The 24,030-nt window shown below is 41.1% G+C and overlaps 1 protein-coding gene across 4 annotated transcripts in view; it reads right to left on the bottom strand.

Annotated features, from left to right (window-relative positions):
• FBXO38 (F-box protein 38) overlaps positions 1–23,788 on the bottom strand; it is a 39,237-nt gene extending 15,449 nt beyond the window's left edge. The window contains exons 1-13 of one of the 4 annotated variants that reach the window (XM_075274654.1): positions 23,754–23,788; positions 20,670–20,826; positions 18,052–18,185; positions 15,664–15,827; positions 15,233–15,398; positions 15,008–15,145; positions 13,419–13,556; positions 12,463–12,556; positions 10,139–10,269; positions 8,962–9,132; positions 6,962–7,104; positions 4,134–4,377; positions 1,138–1,254 (exon numbers count right to left, since the gene is read on the bottom strand). In XM_075274654.1, the coding sequence (XP_075130755.1) occupies positions 1,138–1,254; positions 4,134–4,377; positions 6,962–7,104; positions 8,962–9,132; positions 10,139–10,269; positions 12,463–12,556; positions 13,419–13,556; positions 15,008–15,145; positions 15,233–15,398; positions 15,664–15,827; positions 18,052–18,185; positions 20,670–20,797 (1,768 nt within the window). In that variant the 5' untranslated portion in view covers positions 20,798–20,826; positions 23,754–23,788. Of the gene's footprint in view, positions 1–1,137; positions 1,255–4,133; positions 4,378–6,961; positions 7,105–8,961; positions 9,133–10,138; positions 10,270–12,462; positions 12,557–13,418; positions 13,557–15,007; positions 15,146–15,232; positions 15,399–15,663; positions 15,828–18,051; positions 18,186–20,669; positions 20,827–23,655 lie in introns of all 4 variants that reach the window. The other 3 variants (XM_075274653.1, XM_075274656.1, XM_075274655.1) reach the window with 3 other exon arrangements.
• Positions 23,789–24,030: the final 242 nt, after the last annotated feature.

Raw genomic sequence — 24,030 nt, 5'->3', positions numbered from 1 at the left:
TATAATAGAAAGCGATCCTCCACTCAGCCAGCATGAAGAGTTACTATAGAAGAGTCCTCCTGCCCTCTGGTGGACACATTCTTCCATTACAAACACGTTTTCTAGACTGACAATATATCATTACTACATCTCAAATGTTGCTATATGAACCATACAAACATATTTACCAGTAACAGATACTTACAAGATCGTTATCTATGAGTAGGAAGCATAAGATTTAAAGGGCGCCTGTCACCAGAACCTAGCATATCAATCCAGGCCTGCAGATAAATGGGTTGGGCTACATTTACATCAGCACTGGAGACTCTGTTGTAGCGTTCACCAAAGTCACCCGGCCAAAAAAGTCCTGCACATACCACTTTTTTGTCCAGTGGCTTCAGTTAGTTAAAACAGTGGACACCTGACGGACCACATTATAGTCAATCAAGCCCATCAGGCTCTGTTTGTGCCCACTCTTTTAGCAATCCATTGGTCTGTTCTGGTCCTCTGACGAACCAGAACAACGGACTGCCCAACACAAATGTGAACATATTGTTAGGGTCACCTTACTTGAACAGTATTTTCTTCTGATGAACCAGTGCCTCTTGTCAAGATAACACATTTTTGTCTTTGGAGTAATGAGGACATTGCACCTTACCTCAATGACAGTCCTCACTGCTCCGAAAAGTTAATTTGCATATTGACAAACACAGTGATAACTCAGCATTAGTGCACTGATTCACATAGGGAAAACACAATTTGGTCCAGATGACCCTAATCTACCTACTAGCAGGACTGGGTTTATATACTTGGTTCTGGAGACAGACTCCCTTTAATACATTGTTTAAAGTGACTCAAAATGAAGCAGTCAATGTATGTCACAGATAAAGGGGTTTACCAAGTTTCAAACTTATTACATATCTGGTACCCCCCACTGATCATCAGAATGGGGTTCCTGTGGTGAGTGAGCATGTGCACAACCACTTCATTCATCTCTATGGGTTTGGTCAAGTTCTCACTAACCAGACAATTATGGCCTATCTTATGTATATGCAATAAGTTTAAGACTTGGTACAAACTCTTTAATATGGATCAAATATTTAAAAAAACAAAAAAAAACACATTAGAAAGAAAAGCCAAACACCATGTAAGTACAACCTGCTCGCTCTTCATCCACATCCATTGGTATAACAGCCAAGTTTGGGCCTGCAGCTTCATGGTCTTGTACAGCAGGTCTAACTTCATCTTGTGGAACTTCTTCCATGTCATTCAGAGCTGCACATTTAAAGAAAGAACAAGGTAAATGGGTGTAAATAATCACTGCTACATGTAGATAAAATAGTCTATATACATTGCAGGAGGCTATATCATTGTATCTAACCCAGGACTAGAGTCTCAGGGTCCAGTGAGAAAGAAAAACCAGTCTATGCCATTCTTCCCACCTTATAAGCAGTAGAGCGCTGCATTGTAAACAGATGGTCCAACTATAAAGAGTTTTACACATGAAGAGATTCATATTTAAGTTTTTAGACAATTCAATGTTAAACATCCTTGTAAGTAATAACAAACCCCCCCCCCCAAAAAAAAACACTAGTGGGAAAAAAAGAAGTTGACATGCCCTATCTTCTCACAACTCAGGACTCACTCCTGATTAGGCCCATTCATTCGGGCTTAATCGGGAGCGGAACTTACCCTAAGCTCTTTAACCACTTCAGTACCGGGCCAATTTGTGGTCCAGGACCAGATACATTTTAGGTTTATTATGTATGTGCGGTTTTGAGGTCTGTAAAATTTTTCTTGTATGTCTTAGTCAACTAATTTTTGCGTCTTTTTTCGGGGACAAACAGGGCTTTATTTTTATGTTATTTTTATTTTCAAATGTGTTTTAATTTTTTTTATATCCAGGAAAATATAAACAAAATAGGAGGGAAATTGTGTCTGGTTTTCAATTTATAATTTTTTTTTTAATTTAATAACACAAAGTGTCACTGAAAAACTTTATAAAATAGTTTTTCCTCTCCGTTACGGTAATTTTTATTTTGTATGGTGTCGTCGGGGGCGGGGCTATAACCTTTAATAACGGCGTTTTATTAGCGTATTATTTATCTTTTATTATTATTTTATTTACATTTTTTTAAAACTTTTTATTATATTTTTATTTTATTTTTCCAGATTGTGTCCCCATAAGGTGATAAGAGACCTTTGGGACATCTGATCATTTTTTTTTTTGTACTTGAAGCTGATTTCTCCTATAACTGGGGCTGCTACATTTAGCCTCAGATACAAGAGGAATACAGCTTCCTGCATGCTGTGTGTACAGCTTACTGAGCTGAGCCGAGTCCTGTAGGACCCAGCAGCTCTGGCAGGACACTGCTCCCGGCAGATCACGTGTCTGCCGGGTCAGAGGGCAGCTGAATTATGGCTGCGTCCATAGCTGTGTATACAGCGCTCATTGAGCGCTGTATACAGCGATCGAGAAGGCAGGGGAGGTAATAAATCTGCCCTGTCTTCTCTCTGGGAGCTCTGGCTGAAGTTACAGCCGGCTCCTAGTGAAAGCAGCTACACGATCTCCGTGCAGCTGCTGTGTACTGGTGGACGTACAGTTACGTCCTGGCAGAACTAGACAACCACTTCCCGGACGTATATAGTCTATGGGCGGTCCGGAAGTGGTTAAACTCATTTGCAGGAGTCAAATTCTTTAGTGTATTATTGAAACATTTCCAGGCTAAATATATTGATCATCCATCCTAAGGATAGGACATTAAAAAAGGTTTTTTTTGGTCCCAAATGGATTTTTCATACAGATGACCTATCCACAGATCAGCTGTTTCATCAGCCTACATTCGCTGGAAGAGTGTGCAGGTTGCTCCTATTCAAGTAGTATGTAAGTAATTACTTGGATAGGAGAAGCCTGCATGCACTCTACACCTACTGCAGTGCCTGAAGGCTGCCAGAACGACTAACGCTAGGTTCACACCTGCGTTCTGGTCTCCGTTCTGTGGTTTCCGTCTTCTGCATGCAAGAAGACGGAAACCACAGACCGAGTCCGGCCATTAGTGGTGGTGAGCGTTTTATGCTCTCCGCCGAGAAACCAGTTTTTTAAATCCGGACACAGAGTAATGCATGTCTGACTCTGTGTCCGGATTTAAAAAACCCGGTATTGCGGCGGAGAGCATAAAACGCTCACCGACGCTCACGGCCAGACATCTTTCTCACCCATTCAAATGAATGGGTGAGAAAGAGTCCTGCAGGTTTCCAACGGAGTGCCGGGCGCAGATGTGAACGAGCCCTAATCTGTGCAAAGTCCGGGTGTCAGACCTGTGTATAGGTCATCACTATGAAAAGCCCTTTTAGGACTCTCTGGTACTCTGACACCCAGCACCCCCACCAATAATCTATTTTCAGGAGCCGATACCCACGAAGGGAGCAAGCAGCTCCACTTTCCGTACAATACCTGAACCAAGTCACTGCATCTTAGCTTCCTTTCAAGTGACTGGGAGCTGATCTGTAGCGACTTGGTCTAGTCACTACACAAGGAACTGCTCCATTTGCTGTGTAGTAATTGCTGAGAACGGTTGATCAATGGAGCTGCTGGGTGTCAGACCCCAATGATCTAATACTCATGATCTATGCTTAGAATAAGTCGTCAATATTTAAACAACGAAGACATCTTTAAAGAGGATCTTTCACCACCTCCAACTTGTTCAGCTCTTTACATCAATTAATCGCTGCTGCTTCACCAATTCTAGAACAGTTGGAATTTTTTCTCTAGCCCCCACCGTTCCCGAGCAATCAATGCTGTTAATTTTGGTTCATGATAAACTATTTGGGCTCTGTACTTTCAGAAGGGCAGCGTCAGGAAGGAGCAGGCAAAGGGTGCGATTCTGAGCTCTAATTCTGGCTGCCTAGGATTGGAGCTCAGAATCTTACTCCTCTTTCTGAGATTACAGAGCTTAAATAGCACATCAGGCACCAAAACCAACCACACTTGTAGCTCAGGAATGGTGGGGGCTAGAGAGAAAATGCCAACTGTGCTGGAATAAGTGGAGTTGACAACTATTAACATTTTCTATGAACTTTAATTGGTGGTGTCAAAAAGTCCTCTTTAAATCAAGAATTGATGACAAGTCTATTAGTGGAAAGGTATACTGCACCTTCAGCAGCTATATGCTGTTCCTCTACATGGTTCTCGGCTCTAACATCAGGATCCTGATTTCCCTCCTCAGGTTGTGGAGGTGGAATATTCTGCGGCGGTGGATTGTTGTTATTGTGTTGCAGATTGTTGTTGTTGTTCTGGTGATTGTTATTTTCATTCTCATTGTTGGAGTTCTGATTGCTCACGAGGGCCGAGGACACTCCAATACCTGTTCCCGCACTAAGACCTACACGAGCACAGCCCTAGGAATAAGCAGAAATACTCTTTAGGATATTTATGAAACCAGTGATTAGATTTAAAGCATAACTAAACTTTCGGACAGCACGGCAGTATTTGTGTCACAAATAAATTTTGTAATACAAATTATATTAACACATTTTGTCTCCTTCCTGTGAACCCCTGCATCTCTTTATTCTTTCCCTGGCTTCTGTATTGAGAGCAGTTCCTGCCTGACTGTGTATGGAATCAAGATTAGGATATTTTTATCATATTACACACCTGTAGATTAATATTCTATTCCCACCTTTGATATCAACCAGTGATATCTCTGTAATCAATATTGATAGCACTGCATGGTTAGAGTCATATGAAAGAAGAGAATCTCCTCTTTCATATGACACCAAAAGCAAGTTACATTTTATAACATCCAAGACGTAACTGTTGGAAGTGACCCTCCCCTGAACACACTTTCTCTACATCTCACACAGCCCCTTACACAGTAACATTCAGCAAGTGGCTGAAACCGCTCTCATTATAGAAGCCAGGGAAAGAGGGGAAAATGCAGGACACAAAATGTGTTAATAAGGTATATTACAAAATGTATTAATGAAAAATACTGAAGTGAGCCTGAGAGAGGAGTGTAGAGAATTATATACCACCCTTCAATGATCATCATTAGAAACTTATAACCCAGCTGCATAACAATATGATGATGGCTTTGTGGCACGAAACCTGAAAAGTGACTTGTTCCTTCTAATAACAGTATGACAATTCTAAATTAGGATTCTAAATAGTTATTAATGTGTGTGAGAAATACAGAAATTAGAATATACTAGTAGATGGGAAACGTCGCGTTGAATGAGATGCCTTTTATAGAGGAAGAATGTTATAAAGCAGAAAAAGCTGAGAAAATTGATTTCTTCCTACAAAATCATATAATGTATATTTTACTTATTTAAATCCTTGCTCTTTGCTTAGCAGTCATATAAGAGGCCTTAAAGAAGACCTTTCATGGTTTGGGGCACAGGCAGTGCTATAAACTGCTGGAAAGCCAAGAGTGCGCTGAATTCAGCGCATTGTCGGCTTTCCCGACCTGTGCCCCGGGTAAAGAGCTATCGGTCCCGGTACCGTAGCGCTTTACAGTCTGAAGGGAGTTCCTGACAGTCAGTCAAGTATGTCCTTCTTCAAAGCAGCGTAATACTCGTCTATGGACGAGCACTGTGAGCAGAGAGAGGGGGCGTTCCTCCCCGCTCACACTGTACAGCCTGATAGGCGCTTCTGTGGAGAAGGACGTTCCTGACGGATTGTCAGGAACGCCCTTCTGACTGTAAAGCCCTACGGTACCGGCACCGATTGCGCTTTACCCGGGGCACAGATCGGGAAAGCCGACAGTGCACTGTCAGATTTCCAGCAGTATATAGAACTGCCTGTGCCCAAATCGGTGAAAGGTCCTCTTTAAGTAGGGGCAGACAGCTATCACTATGCACAGTTATGCAGACAAGTCTGTCAATCACAGATAGGACCGCCCACTGGACACCTAAACAAAGAACTGAAATTTAAACAATCTTTTTCCACAAAACTATACAGTATATCAAACTGCTTCGCATCTTCTGCTCTGTACTATACTACCTGCAGATTACAGTGGTGAGCTGAAGAAGATGTAAATTACTTTTGTAATATCCTAACACACAGATATATGAGGCCTTTTTCAGTTACATGATTTGTAATGATGTCTCTTTGCGTGAATTGATTTTGATTTTGGCAAAAGTACTCACAAGACAATGGGACCATTGAAACAGGTTACAAGTTGTTCTATTTTAACCAAAATGTATTAATACCTCATGGTTAACAACTCATTTTTTTACAGGGTGAAGCCAGCCCCTGTTATGTTGGTCATGGGTGTCATTAATAGTGCGCTAGGACGTGTTTTGGGCCACTCAGCCTTTGTGATATGCTACTTTCTGGATCCTTCCCCTACCTTGTTGTTGGTTTTCCCTTGTCGTTCTTGCCCTCTTGTTCCCCTCTGTTTTTTTTTTTTTTTCTTTTTTGTGTATGGGAATCATTTTTTTTCTGATTTTATTGCCTGATAAATTGTTTTAATTTAATAATTTAAATTGTAATGTTGTTGTATTTGTGTAATTTGTGGATCGATACAGGCTTATTGGTCTTATTGTTGTTCTTTATTGATTAAACCCATTAAATAAACAAATAATTAAAAAAATAAATAAATAAAAAGGCTGTGCTAGTGATTGGCTCCTTATAGAATACAAAATAAGAAGCGAGACAGAAGGTGGGAATCCTGGGATCACCATATCTGTAACTATATAGCCAAATTCACTGAGCCATTCCATGTATATAAATGGAAATACTTTGGCCCTATTATTTTGAGAGGAGCAAAGTTTAACTTGACGCTATACGTAACAATGTTTGCTACAAAGAATGCATTTGTAAAACAGAACAGTAGCCATTACTATAAAAGATAACAAAAAGCTACAAGGATTTTATCTAACTTCGCTTGCTGCACTGTAGCTAGCCTTTCTTGGCTAGCTACACCAAAGACCTGCAGCTCTTGCCAAGAAGTATGTATCATTTCTCCAAAGAACTAACCTTAGGGGGTTCCCGAAACATCTGGTCCAAAGAGATAAATTCTAAATTGGGGAGCAGCTCAACAAACTGACTGAAGGATTCCAGCTTAATGGCGTGGCAACGCACCAAGCTAAGATCAACTAAACGGTTCCAACGGGAGTGATCTGTGGGGAAGCAGAGAACGCACAACAGACATTAAAACAATTCCGGAAAGTCAAAAATAACTCCTATGTTGTGAAGTGGTCTAAGATTATATTGTAGGCATCTTCTGCATACTATGGCAGTCTGGTCTTTAGAGATATAGATGTGTGGGGCGCCTAAATTTCTCCTTCAATGATAAGAAAACCACAAATATGATAAAAATACAACATTCTTATAGAGCAATTGTATTACAAGTATACAGGTCCTTCTATAAATGTAAGGCATTCAATTTGACTAGGCTCTAGCTTATTCATTGCTCATTCCTGCATAGCGTAGGACACAAGTGCTGCTGTGCTCGGCACTGCAGCTCAGCCCCATCACTCAAATGGACTAAGGGCTCGCTCACAACTGTGCCCGGGGTCTGCGCTTTCAGGTCTCCATTTCCTGTCTGAAACTGGGCAGGAAACAGAGACCTGCAGGCATTTGAAAAGTGTCCAGCCGTGAGCGCCGGTGAGCGTTTTACGCTCTCCGCGGCGAAACTGTTTTTTTTTTTTTTTTTTTAAACCGGAAATAGAGTCGGACATGCAGGACTTTGTGTCCGGTTTAAAAAAACGGTTTCACTGCGGAGAGCATAAATGCTCTCCTGCACTCACGGCCGGACTCGGCATGACAGGTTTCCGTCTTCTGTATGCAGAAGACGGAAACTGAAAGCGAAGACCTGAACGCTGTTATGAACCCAGAGTAAGCTGTCACAACAGTCACAATTAAAGGGAGTTTGTCATCTGGAAAAAGCAATATCATGTCAAACTAATAACAGTACCTCGTATATCTGCTTCTACACTTTCTAAAGACACCTTGCTTATTCTGCACTACGGCTCTATTTTCATGAAAAAAATCAGTGTCATATTCTTATGCAAATTAGCCAAAAGGGGCTTTAGGAGAGTTTCTTCTCCTGCTGGGGCTTTTTTCTACACTCTAAAAACATAAATAAAATGCTGGCCAGCTCAGCCCCCATTGCTTGAGTGACATATTCCACTTTATTGTCACACTTTATCTGCACTAGAGCACAGAGCCCTGGCAGGAGAAGAAACGTCCCAAAAAGCCCTTTTTCAGGTAACTTGCATGAGAATAAAACACCGATTTTATTTGATTAAAATGGAAAATCTTTGGAAAGTGTAGAAGCAGCCCTACAAAGTACTGTCCTTAGTTTGACTACGGTTTTCCTGCTCACAGAGTCCCTTTACATACATACCTTCCTCTATAAACAGTGTTGTAGGTGCAATCACTATATGATACATGGTGGACTAAACCCAGACATTGCTCAGAACAACCAAGAGGCTGAAATGTTTCACACACTGACATCCTATCCAACACTTAAACTAAACGTGAAAATTCCAGAAACCTAGTTGTTAAAGGGTTATTCCAGTTAATGTTTAATGATGGCCTATCATAAGAACAATTTTGCTGGGATCAACAACTAAAACCCCCACTGATCAGGTGTTTGAAGGGGCCACAGCGCTTCAACAAGTACTTTTATCCCTTCATTGTACATGATTTAATACAGTCTCTTCATTCACTTGTATGGGATGGACTGTAATTGCATGGATGTTATGAATAAGATACACTGCAGGGGTCAAACTGTCACTGACCTTTTACCTTAAGATAGGTCACCAATAAAAAGGACGTAGAATAACCCTTTAAATACATACTGTAGGATACATGTATCCACTTATCCAGTGAAAACTGTAATCCACCAAGCATCAGTGACAAACAGTAGAGAAAATACCTGCAAAGTAACCCCAGTTTTTAAACAAACTTAAAAACAAAAGGTTGTTAAAAATATATATATATATATAAAATTCGCTTTCACTATTCTGTACCTGTGATCCAATTTTTTGGATTATGGAGGTGGGGACAGTTGTATATTACTAAGTATTTGATGCAGGAGAAGACTTCATTTACAGCTTTCATCCCAATGTCTGTAATGATGCCAGGATTCTCAGCTACATCAGCCAAGCCATACTTCATTAAATCTGCATTAGTCATCTTACCTGAAAAAAAGGTATATATATTCAAGGTTACGCCTAGTAATAAAGGGAATAAAAATAGTGACACATTAAAACGTGCAGATTAACTCTTTATCAACTGCATTAAATATATAGCTTGTGTAGTGATAGCTTCTAAAGTTGCAGTAAATCTAGTTCTTCTTCCTCCAGCAATTGCAGGGTTCCTGCTTAAGTGGTGGTGAAGGTATGGCTGTAACCGCTTTTTATCTGGGTGCCCTTATTGGGACCTGAAGCTGTTAAACCCTTCTTTGCAGCAGGAACACGAAGATTGTGGGGACCCTTATAAAGTGTGGGGAGCATGGTGTAATTCCCCTGCAACCCAATACTCTGCTCCTTCATTACGTTCGGTGCTGGACAGTTTTGCGTCCTCAGGAGCGGCATCTGCTGGGAAGGTCCATGGCCCCCTTGTACCGGTATGTTGTGAGGCTATTGATTATTGTACTTTAATCTCTATTGTGCTATTGCTATAGTGGGTGTGCTGGGATCCGGGTGGGTAGCGATGTGGCATGTTCTTATTTATCCATGTTTTTCATTTGTACTTTGTATTTTATTTTGTGCTCCTTGCGAGCATAATTATTTTTCCTGATTGTATTATTTATATTGTTATATAACGTTCAATAAAACGAGTTTAAAAAAAAGATTGTGGGGAACCTTTCGTAGAAGAGTGCAAGGAGATTAGTGTGATTACTGTTACACTGGCACATAAACTATCAGGTCCACATCAGGGCACCCCAGAAGAAGTCCTGCAAGTCCGATTTTTTCTTCCAGTGGTTGTAGATGATAAAATAAATAAATAAATAAATAAATAAATAAACAAACAGGCATACAGCAGACACCCAACGGTATAGTCACAGTCAGTCAGATACAATGGAAGCCTTTGGAACCACCACAGCAGGCCCTGTTACATGCATAAAGATGCTGAAGAAACTATGGACACTCCCAATTATCCTGTGATGCAAAAAAAAGATGTCTGTTCCAAGATTTTACTTACATTGTAACAAAAATTCATCCACATATCCCAAATGTAACGTTTCAAACTGTGGAAACTCAAGTTCAGCCATCTTCAATGCAGAGAAAACTCCATCTTTGGTCAATGAAGGTTGAATGCGTACTTCATGTAACCTTGAGAAAAAAGCAGGTAAAACTATAAAATCCACATCTTAATCCATTCCTTCTAAAACTGCGAGGCACCCCCTAGTTTTGGTAAGGGGCAACTTGAAAGTGTGTTCTGACACAAGGGATAATACGCTACACAGACACCAATCTCTAATAAGGAACATTCTGAACCTCTGGTGCTCATTTTAGTACTCTACCGGATTCGGGAGACAAAATGTAAAGGGGTTTTCCTGACTCAAAGATTAGTAAATGATTGACTACCAGGACCATTATAATTCAGTTGCTTGAAGAGACATCAGAGCTCACGTGCTGCTTTGGTTTCATATGCCACATTCATCAGTCATGTGACCTGTTTGTTTCTCAGTCCCATTCAAGTGATGAATAGGTCAGTCTTCTAAGATTGGAAAACCCCTTACGCTATGCACCCATGTTGTGGAAAACTTCTATTTTCATCAGAATGTAAGGGACCTTTGGACACCCCCTAGGAGGAGAATCAGATGGCAAACTCAGTCATGTGGATGATGCCTAACTCTCTCGCTCAGAAACAGCCCCAGGACCTTGAAGGAGATATTTATTTATTATGCTTACTTGTATAGCGCCATCATATATAGAAATTATTGACCTGTATTGATAAGATACATTACAAAGTTCCTTTAGACTTGCCTGTACTACTCATTTACACAAATGACTATGCCTATTTAGGTACAACCATGCTATCAAAACCTAAGGGCATAAAGAAAGAGGCCAATTCTCACAGAAATTTATTTCAAGCACTTTGTATTGCAAACCAGGGACCACAAGAACACCGTTCATATAAACAGTGGAGGACAAAAATCAAGACCCTATCTATCAGACAATAACATAAAAATCTTTGAATACACAAAAAATAATTTCTGCTCTTAAATGCGTTGTGCGCAATTTAAAACAGGTCTGCTTTTGCAACATTTTATTTATTGCTGTAATGGATCAGGTAACCTGGTCTTGCTTAAAACTTTTCTACTGTTTTACAGCTACTATGTAGTCTTATGTGTTTCTGTATCTTTTCCAACAAACTTACATTCACCTGTTCCCTACATTTGTTCCTGCAACCTGCCAAAGCCATGGCAACATACAGGTCTGCATAGGAGTTGAACTAAACAAAAAAAAAAAAAAAAAAACCTAGGTGACTTTTAATCTTGGAGTACTTGTAAATTTGATTTTTTTTGCTTCCCAATTTAGATGCAATTAACCAATTAAAATGTTCACACCCAAGGCCTCTGTTGTGACCTATATAGTACAGACACATCAAACAACTTCAAAAGCCAAGACTGTTTTTAAATGTTCCTTTCTTTAGATGTGGCTAAAGCATTTGACAATGTGGAGTGGAGAAACCTATTGACAGTTCTGCAGAAGGTGGGGATTGGACCTAAGTTTTTGTAAAGGGTGCAGCTTCTCTATAAAGCCCCTGGGAGCAGGGTAAAAGCAAAACAGTTTGGATTATCAAGGGTTAAACGGCAGGGGTGCCCACTGTCACTGCTTCTATTTGCATTGGCGATAGAACAAATTGCCTGTTTGTTTTGACTTGACTGAAAAAGTTGTGTTGTTTGTGGATGATTTATCACTAGAGATGAGCAAACACTATTCAAAAAAGCCATTTCAAATAGCACACTCCCATAGAAATGAAAGGACGTAGCCAGCACGCGGGGGGTTAAGCGGCCGGCTGCCAGCAAAGTCTGCGTGTCGGCCGCTTCCATTCATTTCTATGGGAGCGTGCTATTCGAAACGGATGTTTCGAATAGTGCGCGCTCATCTCTTTTTATCACTATTCTTGGATCATACTGAGGCCACATTAACTACAGTGAAGAATCTAATTTGTGTGTTTGAGAAGTTTTAGGGGATGACTATAAACTGGACGAAGTCTGTGAGTCTTTCATTAGCATCAACTGGAGTACATAGGTTGGGTACTGCTTTGGGGTCCCCTTGTGAAGGAGTTTAAATACTTGAGAATAGTCCTTACACCTAGGGTGGATTGTTATATTGCCATTAACTTCAACCCTCTCTCTCTCATTCCAAGTTCTAGTGTGCAAAAATTAGAAAGTACTGCAATAGTCAATACAGCGTCTGATGTCTGATCAATGCTTTGTGTACTAGCTTCTTGTCAGTACAGACATGGGAAAAATCATAAGCATACTTGTAATGTTGTTAATTTCAGAAACGCACCTTCTAGCTGCTGTGATGATGAGGTAGCCAAGATCAACTTCCAAAGCATTCTTACACGCTCCCAAAACTATTGTGTGCAAATTCCGGAAGCCGCCTGAAAATAAGATGCCATTTTCTCAAAATATATTCAAATGCAAAATTAAAAAAAATAATAATAAAAATGATGAAAAAAAATATTAAAAACAAGGGGTCAGTTTTGACTTTTTTTTTTTATTTAATAGTATTACTGAGGAGGCCATAAATATAAAAATCTATTATTCAGCTCTCCACAGGCCTCTGTTTCCAGAAGCAGCAGCTCTGGACTCCTGTATACAGGTCCCCCAGCTGAAGTCACCAGCGACGTCCCATTTATAGAACAGGACTGCTACAGCTAATCACAGGCCTCAGCGGTGACCTCTTCACAATTACATCAAAGCAATCCCATGCAATTTGTAAAGAGGTCACAAGTGAGGCCTATCATGGAGTAACATCGCATTCTGCCATGATTTTATTTTTGGAAATACAGAACTGTTACAGGTGAACACAACTAGATTGCTTAAATTGCTGGAGGAATTGTACAGATAGCTAGGTACAGTAAATGGCCCCTGCGCTGAGCTTAAGCTAACAAATGTTTTATACCAATTCATTGCTTTATCCTTCTTGCTCCATTTGCCACATACTGCTAAATATGTCTCCATAGTATTTACAGCTCATTGCCTACCCTGTGGATCAGTCATTTGAGGCCTGAAAATCCCTTTTAGAGCATGACATCTATTCTATACAAGATCGTAAGCTATTGGGTGCAATGTTCTATTATGCATTAGCATAAAAGCTGTTCTTACTCTTATTTTTAAGGCAAGGTGACCAAAAAACCCAGTATTTTTGTCAGTTATTAGCTTTTTCATGGCACTCACTATGCAAAAGCGCTTAGAGTTCTGAGCATTCATTATTCATGCTATCAAGCGGTTATCACTTACCAGACCTCCAGCTGTCCTCTACCACATGTTGGATAAGGCCCCCTAAAAAAGGAACTCGAACAAGCTCTAAATGTTCCAGGTTGCGAGCGGATGCCAAACCAGTGACTAACGGCACATACTTTAAGGAGTTTGTGGGCCCTTCAACAAAGTGAAATAAAATTAAATGTAAACATTTCAAAAGTCTTATGTATAAAAAAAATTAAAGTGAAAGCAACAGAAATTTTAAGACAGATAGGACCTTATCTATGCAAATACATTTAAGAAGAAAAATCCATTCTAAATTTAATCTAGCCCATGGATCATCTGACCACCTTTGGACCACTTGTGCCCAGCTTTATCGCTGGGACATACAGTAGAAAACTATACATTAGTGCATATGAAAAGAGGCTGTTTCACGGAGACACTTGAGGCTTTTTGTTACAGTTTACTGAGGGTGGAGGGGGAGTAAATCATGTAACAAAACATAACGTTTAATGTACCAATTAATTAAAAAAAAGGACTCCAAAGAATAGAAGAACAGAGACTAAGGTATAATAACTGAACCATGGTGCACTCAACGTAGAGTAACTGTAGGCCTGTTAGGAATAGGTCCTTCAGTTATATCTACATACGATAATGTTTCTACAGGACTCGAAGACAGAAGATCCATGCTGGGAGGAAAGTATCCAGGGTCCCTCTAGATGTAAAATAGATTATTCTGTCCAAGATAATCCTCCACGCTTTTTGCCCAAAGACTGATCAGGAGGATAATTTCATAAATGTGTAAACCCCTACAGGTCAAATACACATGATAATTTTGTTCACACAGAGTTGTTCCACAAAAAGGCCCGGGAAAGCCTTTATGTTACAGTTTAGCTTTACTTCCAAAAGTACACTGCCAAAATGAAATGTTAAAGAGGTTCTCTGAGAATTAAAAGGGTATTCCGCAACTACAACCATAGAAAGGTATTCTAAACAATAATATGGTTACCCACTGAAAGGAAGCACAACTGTATAGGATACTAGAAAAATGAAATCCCATTTTTCCCTACAGTTGTTAGACTGATCGATGATACAGAAACATTTGCTGTCCTACCAGATGTGGCATGTACTGTGCATGAATAATGTATAGCAGAACCATCTGACAGCTTCTCTTTAAGGTAGGGTTCACACTACCATTGGTGTCTGTTTAAAAAAAAACAAAAAAAAACGGACACCTATCATAACAGACACAAACGGACAGTAACTGATTGCCATCAGTTACTGTCCGTTATATGTCCGTTGGCATAGACATCAATGTTAAAAATAAAACGGACACTTACTGTCCGTTTTTTCAAATGGACAGAAAAGTCCTGCATGTACGATTCTTTTTGTCCACTTGAAAAAACGGACATGGTTGTAAACGGACACTAAAGTACACAAACGGACACAAGATAAAATCCAATTGAAGTGAATGGAAATCGCAAACGGACCAACTAGCGTCTGTTGCTAAAATCTTGTATGGACTATAGCCACGGACACTGCTGAGCAGATATCAACGATAGTGTGAACGACCTCTAACAGGAAGAAAATAAGCAATACACAAGCAGTTCGTGAAACTCAACCCTTACCTGCACAATTTCTCATCACAAAGGTCCGTAGGCTAATGCACAAAAAGTCTTTAAAAGGCTGAGGTTTAGTTAGACGCACCCACTTTAAATACAGATGTCGCAGCATAGGAATGCAGGGGATTTCAGGAACATTCACTCCTGTATTTGTATTAAAAGAATGTAGTTTCTTAACTTATGATAAAAGCAAAATAGACATATGCATTTGTGTGAAGATCACATACTCACCCACTAAATGTAAAGTCTGGATTTTTGCAGAAAAAGGTATTTTGAGCTTATTTTCTGGAGGTATTGGAAAAGCCCCATTGCGATTGCGAAATTTGCCTAAAATGTGAACTTGTGGCATATATGTCCATATAGCTTCTACAAGTTCAAGGTGTGATGTCTCTACACCCTGGAGATAGTACAACAATAAAGAAAAGATGAGGTCTTTAATAAATTCAATTTCAGTATTTAACAATACAAGTAACATTCAAGAAACACTATAGTTATAAATGATTGATACAATGCAACAGACTGAAAATGATGAAAATTCATGAAGTGGATATTCATCAATTTTAAGAGTACATATCGAAATAGAAATGACAGATGATATCACACCAGGAACAGGTGACATTAGGAATCTTACTGTGTTTTGGAAAGGCTTAAAAGGCACTCACCAGGAGATTTGGGCATGATTGTAAAGCTTCTAGCACACCAGGAATGCTGAAAGCCTCATGGCCGCGAACTCTGCGCCTCTCCAAATACCTTGGATGAAGGCCATAAAGCTGTTCAATATCTGGCATTTTCTTCAGTAGCTTCAGAAAGCTGGAATCAGTAAAACCTACAGAAATGGAAAATAAGTAACATTCATCAGTGACGCCATCTACACTGCTCAAAAAAATAAAGGGAACACTCAAGTAACACATCCTAGATCTGAATGAATAAATATTCTCATTGAATACTTTGTTCTGTACAAAGGTGAATGTGATGACAACAAAATCACACAAAAATCATCAATGGAGATCAAATTTATTAACCAATGGAGGCCTGGATTTGGAGTCGCCCCCAAAACTAAAGTGGAAAAACACACTACAGGCTGATCCAACTTTGAGTAATGTCCTTAAAACATGTCAAAATGAGGCTGAGTAGTGTGTGTGTGGCCTCCACGTGCCTGTATGACCTCCCTACAACGCCTGGGCATGCCCCTGATGAGGTTGTGGATGGTCTCCTGAGGGATCTCCTCTCAGACCTGGGCTAAAGCATCTGCCAACTCCTGGACAACATTTCTTTAAATCCGCACCACCATTCCTGAAAAATTTCTTCTTACTTCCATATGTAAATGAGTTCTCAGACAGCACAGGGGGTGTTCCCTTGTGCCGTCTGAAAACCCTCCAGCAACGACTCCATCTTCTTTTCCGCTTCGTCTTCTGTGTCACCGGTGCATCTTCATCCAAAAGCAACGACTGCGCATGTCCGTCGGCCATCTCCAAACGGGGCCACAGGAAAATGGCCGACTGACATGCGCAGTCGGCGCTTTTGGATGAAGATGCAATGGTGTCAAGGAAGAAGAGGCAGAGAATAAGGTGGAGGAGTCGCTGGAGAGTTTTCAGACTGCACAGGGGATGCGACCAGTACTGCCTGAAAGCTTATTTACATATGGAAGAAAGAAGAAATTTCTCAGGAACAGCAGCACGGGACAGAATAATAAAGGTAAGAAAATAATAGCCTTTCTTAAGGCTATTCCGTCATGTACTCCGTTAAAAAAGGGATTTCTAGTGATAGAATCCCTTTACCAGCCTATCATTAGTATATAGGACAGAGCTGCAATACTCAAACCCACCATGACACTTTGTACAGTGACTGAGCAGCACAGATCCTGACATGTAAATGTTACAAGGAGCTGTGCTGCCTAAGGATAGGCCAACAATAACAGAAAGTGGATACGGTAATCACTTTAACTGATTGTTTTCCCTACTCTGAAATTAAAAGACAAATACTGCAGTCTAAAGCCGCAATCACACTTGCGCCTTGTACCTGTCCGCTGTGATTCCACCAAAATCCCATTGAAGACTGCATAGGGACAACTTGCCAGGGATCAGTTTAAAAACTCATTCATTTCTATGGGTTTTTAAAGGAAACCGCTGATTTCCATATACAGCCTCTCCGCCGTGAAAGTGTCTTTTTTTTTTTTTTTGCACAGACACAAAGTTGGACATGCAGTACTTTGTGTCCGTGAAAGAAAAAAAAAATGTTTCACGGTGGAGAGGCTGTATACGGACATCAGTGGTTTGCTGTAAAAACCCATTGAAATGAATGAGTTTTTAAATGGATCACTGGCAAGCTGTCTGTGGAGGATGTCAGCTTGTGTAACCTCCATTACGTATTTGAGATGTGTGCTGACAGCAGCCATTTTGTGAGAGCATGCCATGTGCTCACAGACTCCATTTTGGATTTTGAGACACCTTTGTTCAAGAGAACTCACATCCCCTCAGCCCTCAGGGAGGTGTGACCTCTCTCCAGTTTCTTATCCAATAGACATGCATCAGGGCTATTGTTACAACCTCTCCACCAATCATGTTATGCTAATTATCCTAGCCAAACCTATTCCTGTGTATGCAATGTGTTATATACTGCTTCACTGTCATCATTAAAAGCAGAACCACCATTTACACCACAGCTGAGCGTAACTTGTGCGTCTCTAGCACAGGGGTAGGGAAAGTACGGCTCTCTAGCTGTTGCAAAACTACAACTCCCAGCATGCATACTTGCTCTGCTGTTCTTGGAACTCCCATGGAAGTGAATGGAGCATGCTGGGAATTGTAGTTTCACAGCAGCTGGAGAGCCAAAGGTTCCCTACCCCTGCTCTAGCATATGCTAATATGTCTTTATTAATTTGGAATTCAATACGGTGATACTTAGAGCGAATTGCGCTCACACTGTCCCCAAGCTGTTTTTTCTGGGATTTATGCGGAATCACAGTGGGTGGACAGTGGCGCTAATGTAAACGCCACATAAAGAAGTAATCCACCCAGACAGTAGATAAGAGGCCACAAATTAATGCTCACCTGTTGGCATATACTCCCACCAGCGGCCAGCACAAAGATCAACCATTTTGACAACACGCAGGTACAGAGTGACTGCTTCCTTCAGCTTCCTTGACAAGCATTCCATGCACATGATGTCTTGCAGTGGCAGATACCTACACAGAAAAAAAAGAAATTGTGTGATTAAAAGAAAACACAAAAGAGCATTTTTTTTTTTTTTGTCCAAGTTCGCCATTTAGAGTTGAAAGTAAACAAGGGTGCACACACTAGAAACTAGAACCCTCATAAACCCATTAAAAATACCATTGATTTTATCTGTTGTCCATTAGTGTCCATTTACACGAAATCTGTTGTGTCTTTTTTTTTTTGTGGACATAACGTGGGGTGCAGGACTCGTGTTCATACAAAATAACAGACGGCAAGTATCCGTTATTATTTAACTTTAATGTCTATGGCTAACGTATGGGTGTTAGTCATACTGTCCACTATTACTGGTGTGGGGGGGGGGGGGTCTGCACATGCTCAGAATGCAGAAACAAAAAGAAAAAAAATGGACATTAACTGCTACTAATGTGTCTGTTTTTAAGCTGATCCATTAACATTACCGGACTATTGTAACATCTATATAACAGACACATTAACATCAGTTAGGGCGGGTTCACGCCTGTGCCCAGTCTTCGCTTTACAGGTTTCCGTCTTCTGCCCAAGAAACTGGACAGGAGATGGAAACCAGAAGTCAGTGTCCACCCGTGAGCATTTTGTGCCTCTCCCCAGTGAAGCTTGTTTTATAAACCGGACAAAAAGTCCTACATGTCCGACTTTGTGTCCAGTAAAAAAAAAAACTGGTTTCTGCCGTGGAGAGGCAGAAGACACTCACGGGTGGACACTGTGCAAACCCATTATCAAGACGGCCCCTATTCCTGTACTGCTCCAGTACTCCTCCTCAGCAGCGATGAGCCACCTTTACGTGGGAGCGCAGTAGAGGCAAACTACAGGCAGTGGCACGCACAGTGTAGAAAAGCATGCACTGCACAGACAGCAGCATTACAGGAGGAGTAGCCGTCTCGCCGGAAGATGCAAGAGTGGTAAGTATAATTGAGTGGATGGGGGGGGGGGGGGTTGTAGTAGTGACGATCCGTTTCTGGAAATGGGGAAACAGATTGTTACCGGATAATCAGAAAATGTTATGGGCAACTATACATTTCTCATAATTGATATTATTTAGAAAGTAGGAGGCAGGGAGGGTGTTTAGACTAGTGCAGGGATTTCAAGTTATCCCGGACAAACCTTTATTATCTCTTCCACAATGCTTGAATAAACAAACTAATTTCTATCCAAAATGTTCTGAAGAGCAAACGAGGCTGTGTGGAACTACAAGCTCTATTAAAAAAACATAAAGCCCTCATCTGTCCCGAAGATGGACAATATTGTATTTTTGGGGCAACATTTTACAAGAGATTAGCACATACTACAGTATACCTCAGTATATGCAGTTGAAATCTCAGGGACCAGGGCTATATGGAGGTGTATAACCAAACAAAGCTGCTTACACTAAATTCACACCTGCGCTCGGGAAACCTAACCTGTCAGAAAAGCGGGTACCTGCGGAAACCCCCAGACCCTATAGCCTATAGTGGGGTCAGCTGGGTTTCCCTAAAAAAAAAAAAAAAAATGCTTGCAGGACTTTTCTCTCCGCATTTTTTATTCGGAACGATGGACTGAAAGCCCAAACAGGCAATGAGTTCAAGTATACATCCAGCCTTAAGCTAATTCACACAGAGTTCCGCGTAAACACATTCTGCGTTCCGCTCAAGATTAGGCCCAAATGAATGGGCCTAGTCCAATGGGTGGTGTCGCGAGGCGAACATCCGAGGCTGAATCAGACGAGAGCTCGCTTCTTTTTCCCGTGAGCAGGAACAAACCGCTCACGGAGAAAGGAAATGACCAGCTCCCATTGATTTCAATGGGAGGCGGCAGGATTTTGACGCAGACTCCGCGTCAAAATCCTGACCACTTTGACCCGTGTGAACTAGCCCTTACAGGGCGTAATATGTTTATGTACAGAGGATCAACTTTGAGACTAATTTTAAAAATTCTGATATTTTGTTGTTTGATGTTGGGATTAACACAAGATATCTCACACCATTCACCCTTTCGCCCATTATAAAGTATCTCAAGATTAGAAAAGACATCTTATACATGACAGACCTGGGGACCAAATTCAGGCTCCTGGATGCCATGGCAAGCCATCAGCATCCCACAACTGTGAGAAGGAAATGCCAATAGGAATTAGCCCAGATATCTAAAGAAATAAATGAGTGTCAGCTTTTCAACAAAACTGCCACACGCAAGCGATGGCACGGCCATCCCAGATTTTGGCCCATAACACTGCAAAGTTCCTCTACTGCAGTCTCTGTTAACTGCATAGAAGCGGTGAAGAATACATGGCAGCACGGACTCTATTCACACTGGTTCAATTGGTTCATGTTGCTTACATTTTTACTAGGAAGAGTAGCATAAATTCTATTCAGCTCATCATAGGCAACAAAAAGGGAAACAAGCTCATTACTGAAACGGAACAAAAAACATTACTAAAGATGACATCCCATAATCCACAACAGTCTGATAAAAACACTCACTTAAAGATATGACAAAGCACTTCATGGGACAGTTGATTCATGTAATCCTTAGGATCACCGGATTTGCCGTTCTCCACACCATCGCCATTCGTTTTGCATGGTTTTACAGATTTCCGTCGAGGCCCCATCTTCAAAATGTAAAAGTCTAAACAACTTTCTAGGAAAAGAAAGCCAAAAAGAACAGAGTTGGAAAACATCTTACAAGGAAAATAGGAGGACATTTATTATGGCCCTACAACAATATTTGTCACAAATGGAGCTTTTACATGCCCTTGTAATTTTCCTCTAAGGCCCGTGGCAGAAGTGGGGCACCAACCCAGACAGACTTATTTTACAACAGGGTAAATGATGCCTTACAACTACATCAAAATGGATTCAGCGTCAATTTCAGTAGAGGTGCAAGCCATGCAGGAAGATGCATCTGATTTATGATAAGGAATGCGAAGCAGGGATTATCAAACCGTAATAGTGGAAACTGCACAACCTACTACTAGAATTGGTACGAGACAGTATATGCTGGTAGGCAAGGGCTCCTAACAGCATAGGTAACTGTAATGCTAGGACTCCCTCTCCCAGCATATTACTCAGGCTGGTAAATTCAGCCAATACACGGACCAAATTTCATGGATTTAACTCGGACATGTGAATGTGACCTTACACGACAAGTATCACATCAGATCACTCCCTGTTCTGATAGCAAACTAGATGAAGCAGAGGGACAAGCAGTCAGCTCGCTGCAGATGATATCCAGAAGTGAAGCTTCAACCCAGTATACAGCTAAGTATTGCAAACCATTGCTACACCTGCTGATTTTCACTAACCAAAAATTTTTACAACATGCCTTTAATAAGTGTGTATTCACACACCAGAATTTGTTGCACAAATTTGTAGAACTTAAAATCAGCCTTGCCCTTGTGCTTGGATGGGGAGTACCATGCTGAGAAGCACATGGATTTCTGAAAGTTCCATTCAGACGAATAAGGTAGTCACAAAAAAGTTTGGAACAAAATCTACTTGCCTGAATTCACCTATCCCTATCAAAATAAACCTAGTACCACAAGATCCTTGACAGTCAGTCCCAGTAATACTCTGGCACTGTTGGTGGCTATTTACAAATGTGCCCAGTAATTTAAAGAGCTTTCTTGGGATCAGAATATTGATAGCCTATCGCAGTGGTTCTTAACCTGGTTTGAGGTACCGAACCCACCAGTTTCATATGCACATTCACCGAACCCTTCTTTAGTGATAAATCAAATATGATTTTTTCCAAATTGAAGACATAGGTATTAGAGATGAGCAAACACTGTTCGGATCAGCCGATCCAAAAAGCACGCTCCCATAGAAATGAATGGAAGCACCTGTGACACTGGACGGCCGCTGGCAAAGTCAGCGTCACAGGTGCTTCCATTCATTTCTATGGGAGCGTGCTGTTCGGATCGGCTGATCCGAACAGTGTTCGCTCATCTCTAATAGATATATGGTTTTTTTACTGGTACACAAAATGAACCGTGCATAGGGCCTAGGGTTCGATCGAATCCTGGTTAAGAACCACTGGTCTATTGTTAATATAAGCCATTAATATCTGATCACTGGGATTTGACTCTCAGCACCCCCACCAATCAACTGTCTGAACAACACAGATCATTGGTTGGTATGATGCATTCCTTGTCATAGGGATTCAGAAGACACTGACATCAATTTTGTTCTCAGTTTGCCACGGATTTCACCATCCACTGTGAAAACCTGTCGATTTTAATAGCACACCGCAGGTCAATTCATGCTGCAGGGTCTTACCAAAGTGTGGATAATATTTTGCTAAGTTTTCATTCATTCATAAAATTACATACAAGCAGTTACGTACCGGTAAATCTGCATAATGTCCAATACGTGGATAACCCCTTAGGGTCCATTCACACGATGTAACGCGGTGTTGATTTTGACACGATAACAGAATCCCATTGACTTCAATGGGTTCTGTTTAGTGCGTGTAACACATTGAAATCAATTGGAGGCTTTTCAACCCATTGATTTCAATGTGTTATGCGCACTAAATGGAACCCATTGACATCAATGGGATTCTGTTTTTAATGTTCTCTAACATTGGCGGTTTAATATACTGCTGCAAAGCTATTAGTGCACTAAATTCAGCATATTGTCAGCTTTGCCAGTATGTGCCCTGGTTGCAGATATATCTATCAATGTTGCTAGTCTCAACACTATTATAACGGCACTGCATCAGAGGGGCCAGCCTCGCAGCTTAGTGAGAACAACTCTATAGAAATGTACAATTGGGGGGGATTCGAACTTCACCACCCGATAATGACACAAAGCTGTGAGGCCAACTCCTCTGGAACTAACACCACCAATATCTCCGCACCCAGAGAATATACTGGCAACCTGACAGTGCACAGTATTGAATGCACTGTCAGCTTTCCGATGATATATAAAACCACCAATGTTAGAGGACGTGAAAGGTCCCCTTTAAAATTCTTGGGATGCAGATGAGACTTCCTAAAATCCCATCCACTTTGTTTACTGTACTTTGCTGCAGATTTTCTATCTGTAAAACCAGACTATAAAAAAATAAATAAAAAAAAAGCTGCGAGTGGACACATGTAAAGTGTTCTTTCGTACAATAGTGAAGGGGTCGTCCCTGTAAGCTGTGGCACACTGCTAGGGTCCACCATGTCAGCTGATCATAGGCACTTAATACTGACACTTCAGTTTACCTGGAGACCTGACTGACAGGTAGAGACAAACACCCAATGGTCATGTGATGTTACACCCTGTAGTAGAAGGTGGGGACCTACTGGGTGACTTGTTCTGTGCCCGCACATGGGGGACAAGTCATACGTCTGCAATGAAAACTTTCAGCTACAATCAATATTGAGCCAAAGGGACGCTACGAGGTGAGGCAGCATGACAAGTGCACTGGAGTAGTGGCAGCGGGACATGGAGCCTGTGACTAGTGTGTTGTCCAGCTTACACGGCAATGCCCGCTAACAGCTCCCCAGACTTTACCTCCCTGCCAGGTAAACGGTACGAACCGGCCCCGGGCCGTCCAGCTGTTCAGCTTCTGCTTACCGGAAGCAGGGTACAGAGAGCCCAGGCAAACACTTCCTGACTGAGCCCCGCCTCTTTCTTTATGTACAGCCAATCAGCGAGCGTTATCTGCAAGACCAATGACGGGGAAACTGTCAACGTACACAGAAGAGAGCGGCCATTGGTAGATTGTGAACATGTGACTCCAAAGCGTGTAGCGTCACGTGGTTAGTATCTCTAGGAGGAAGTCTAGCCGTATACACATACAGGAATTCGACGTAATTATTGGCTAGTAGTGAGTGATTAGTTGTACGGGGCT

The sequence above is a fragment of the Leptodactylus fuscus genome, chromosome 5 (genome assembly GCF_031893055.1).
Source record: "Leptodactylus fuscus isolate aLepFus1 chromosome 5, aLepFus1.hap2, whole genome shotgun sequence".
Lineage (NCBI taxonomy): Eukaryota > Metazoa > Chordata > Amphibia > Anura > Leptodactylidae > Leptodactylus > Leptodactylus fuscus.
This window is presented reverse-complemented; position numbering and strand designations above follow the sequence as displayed.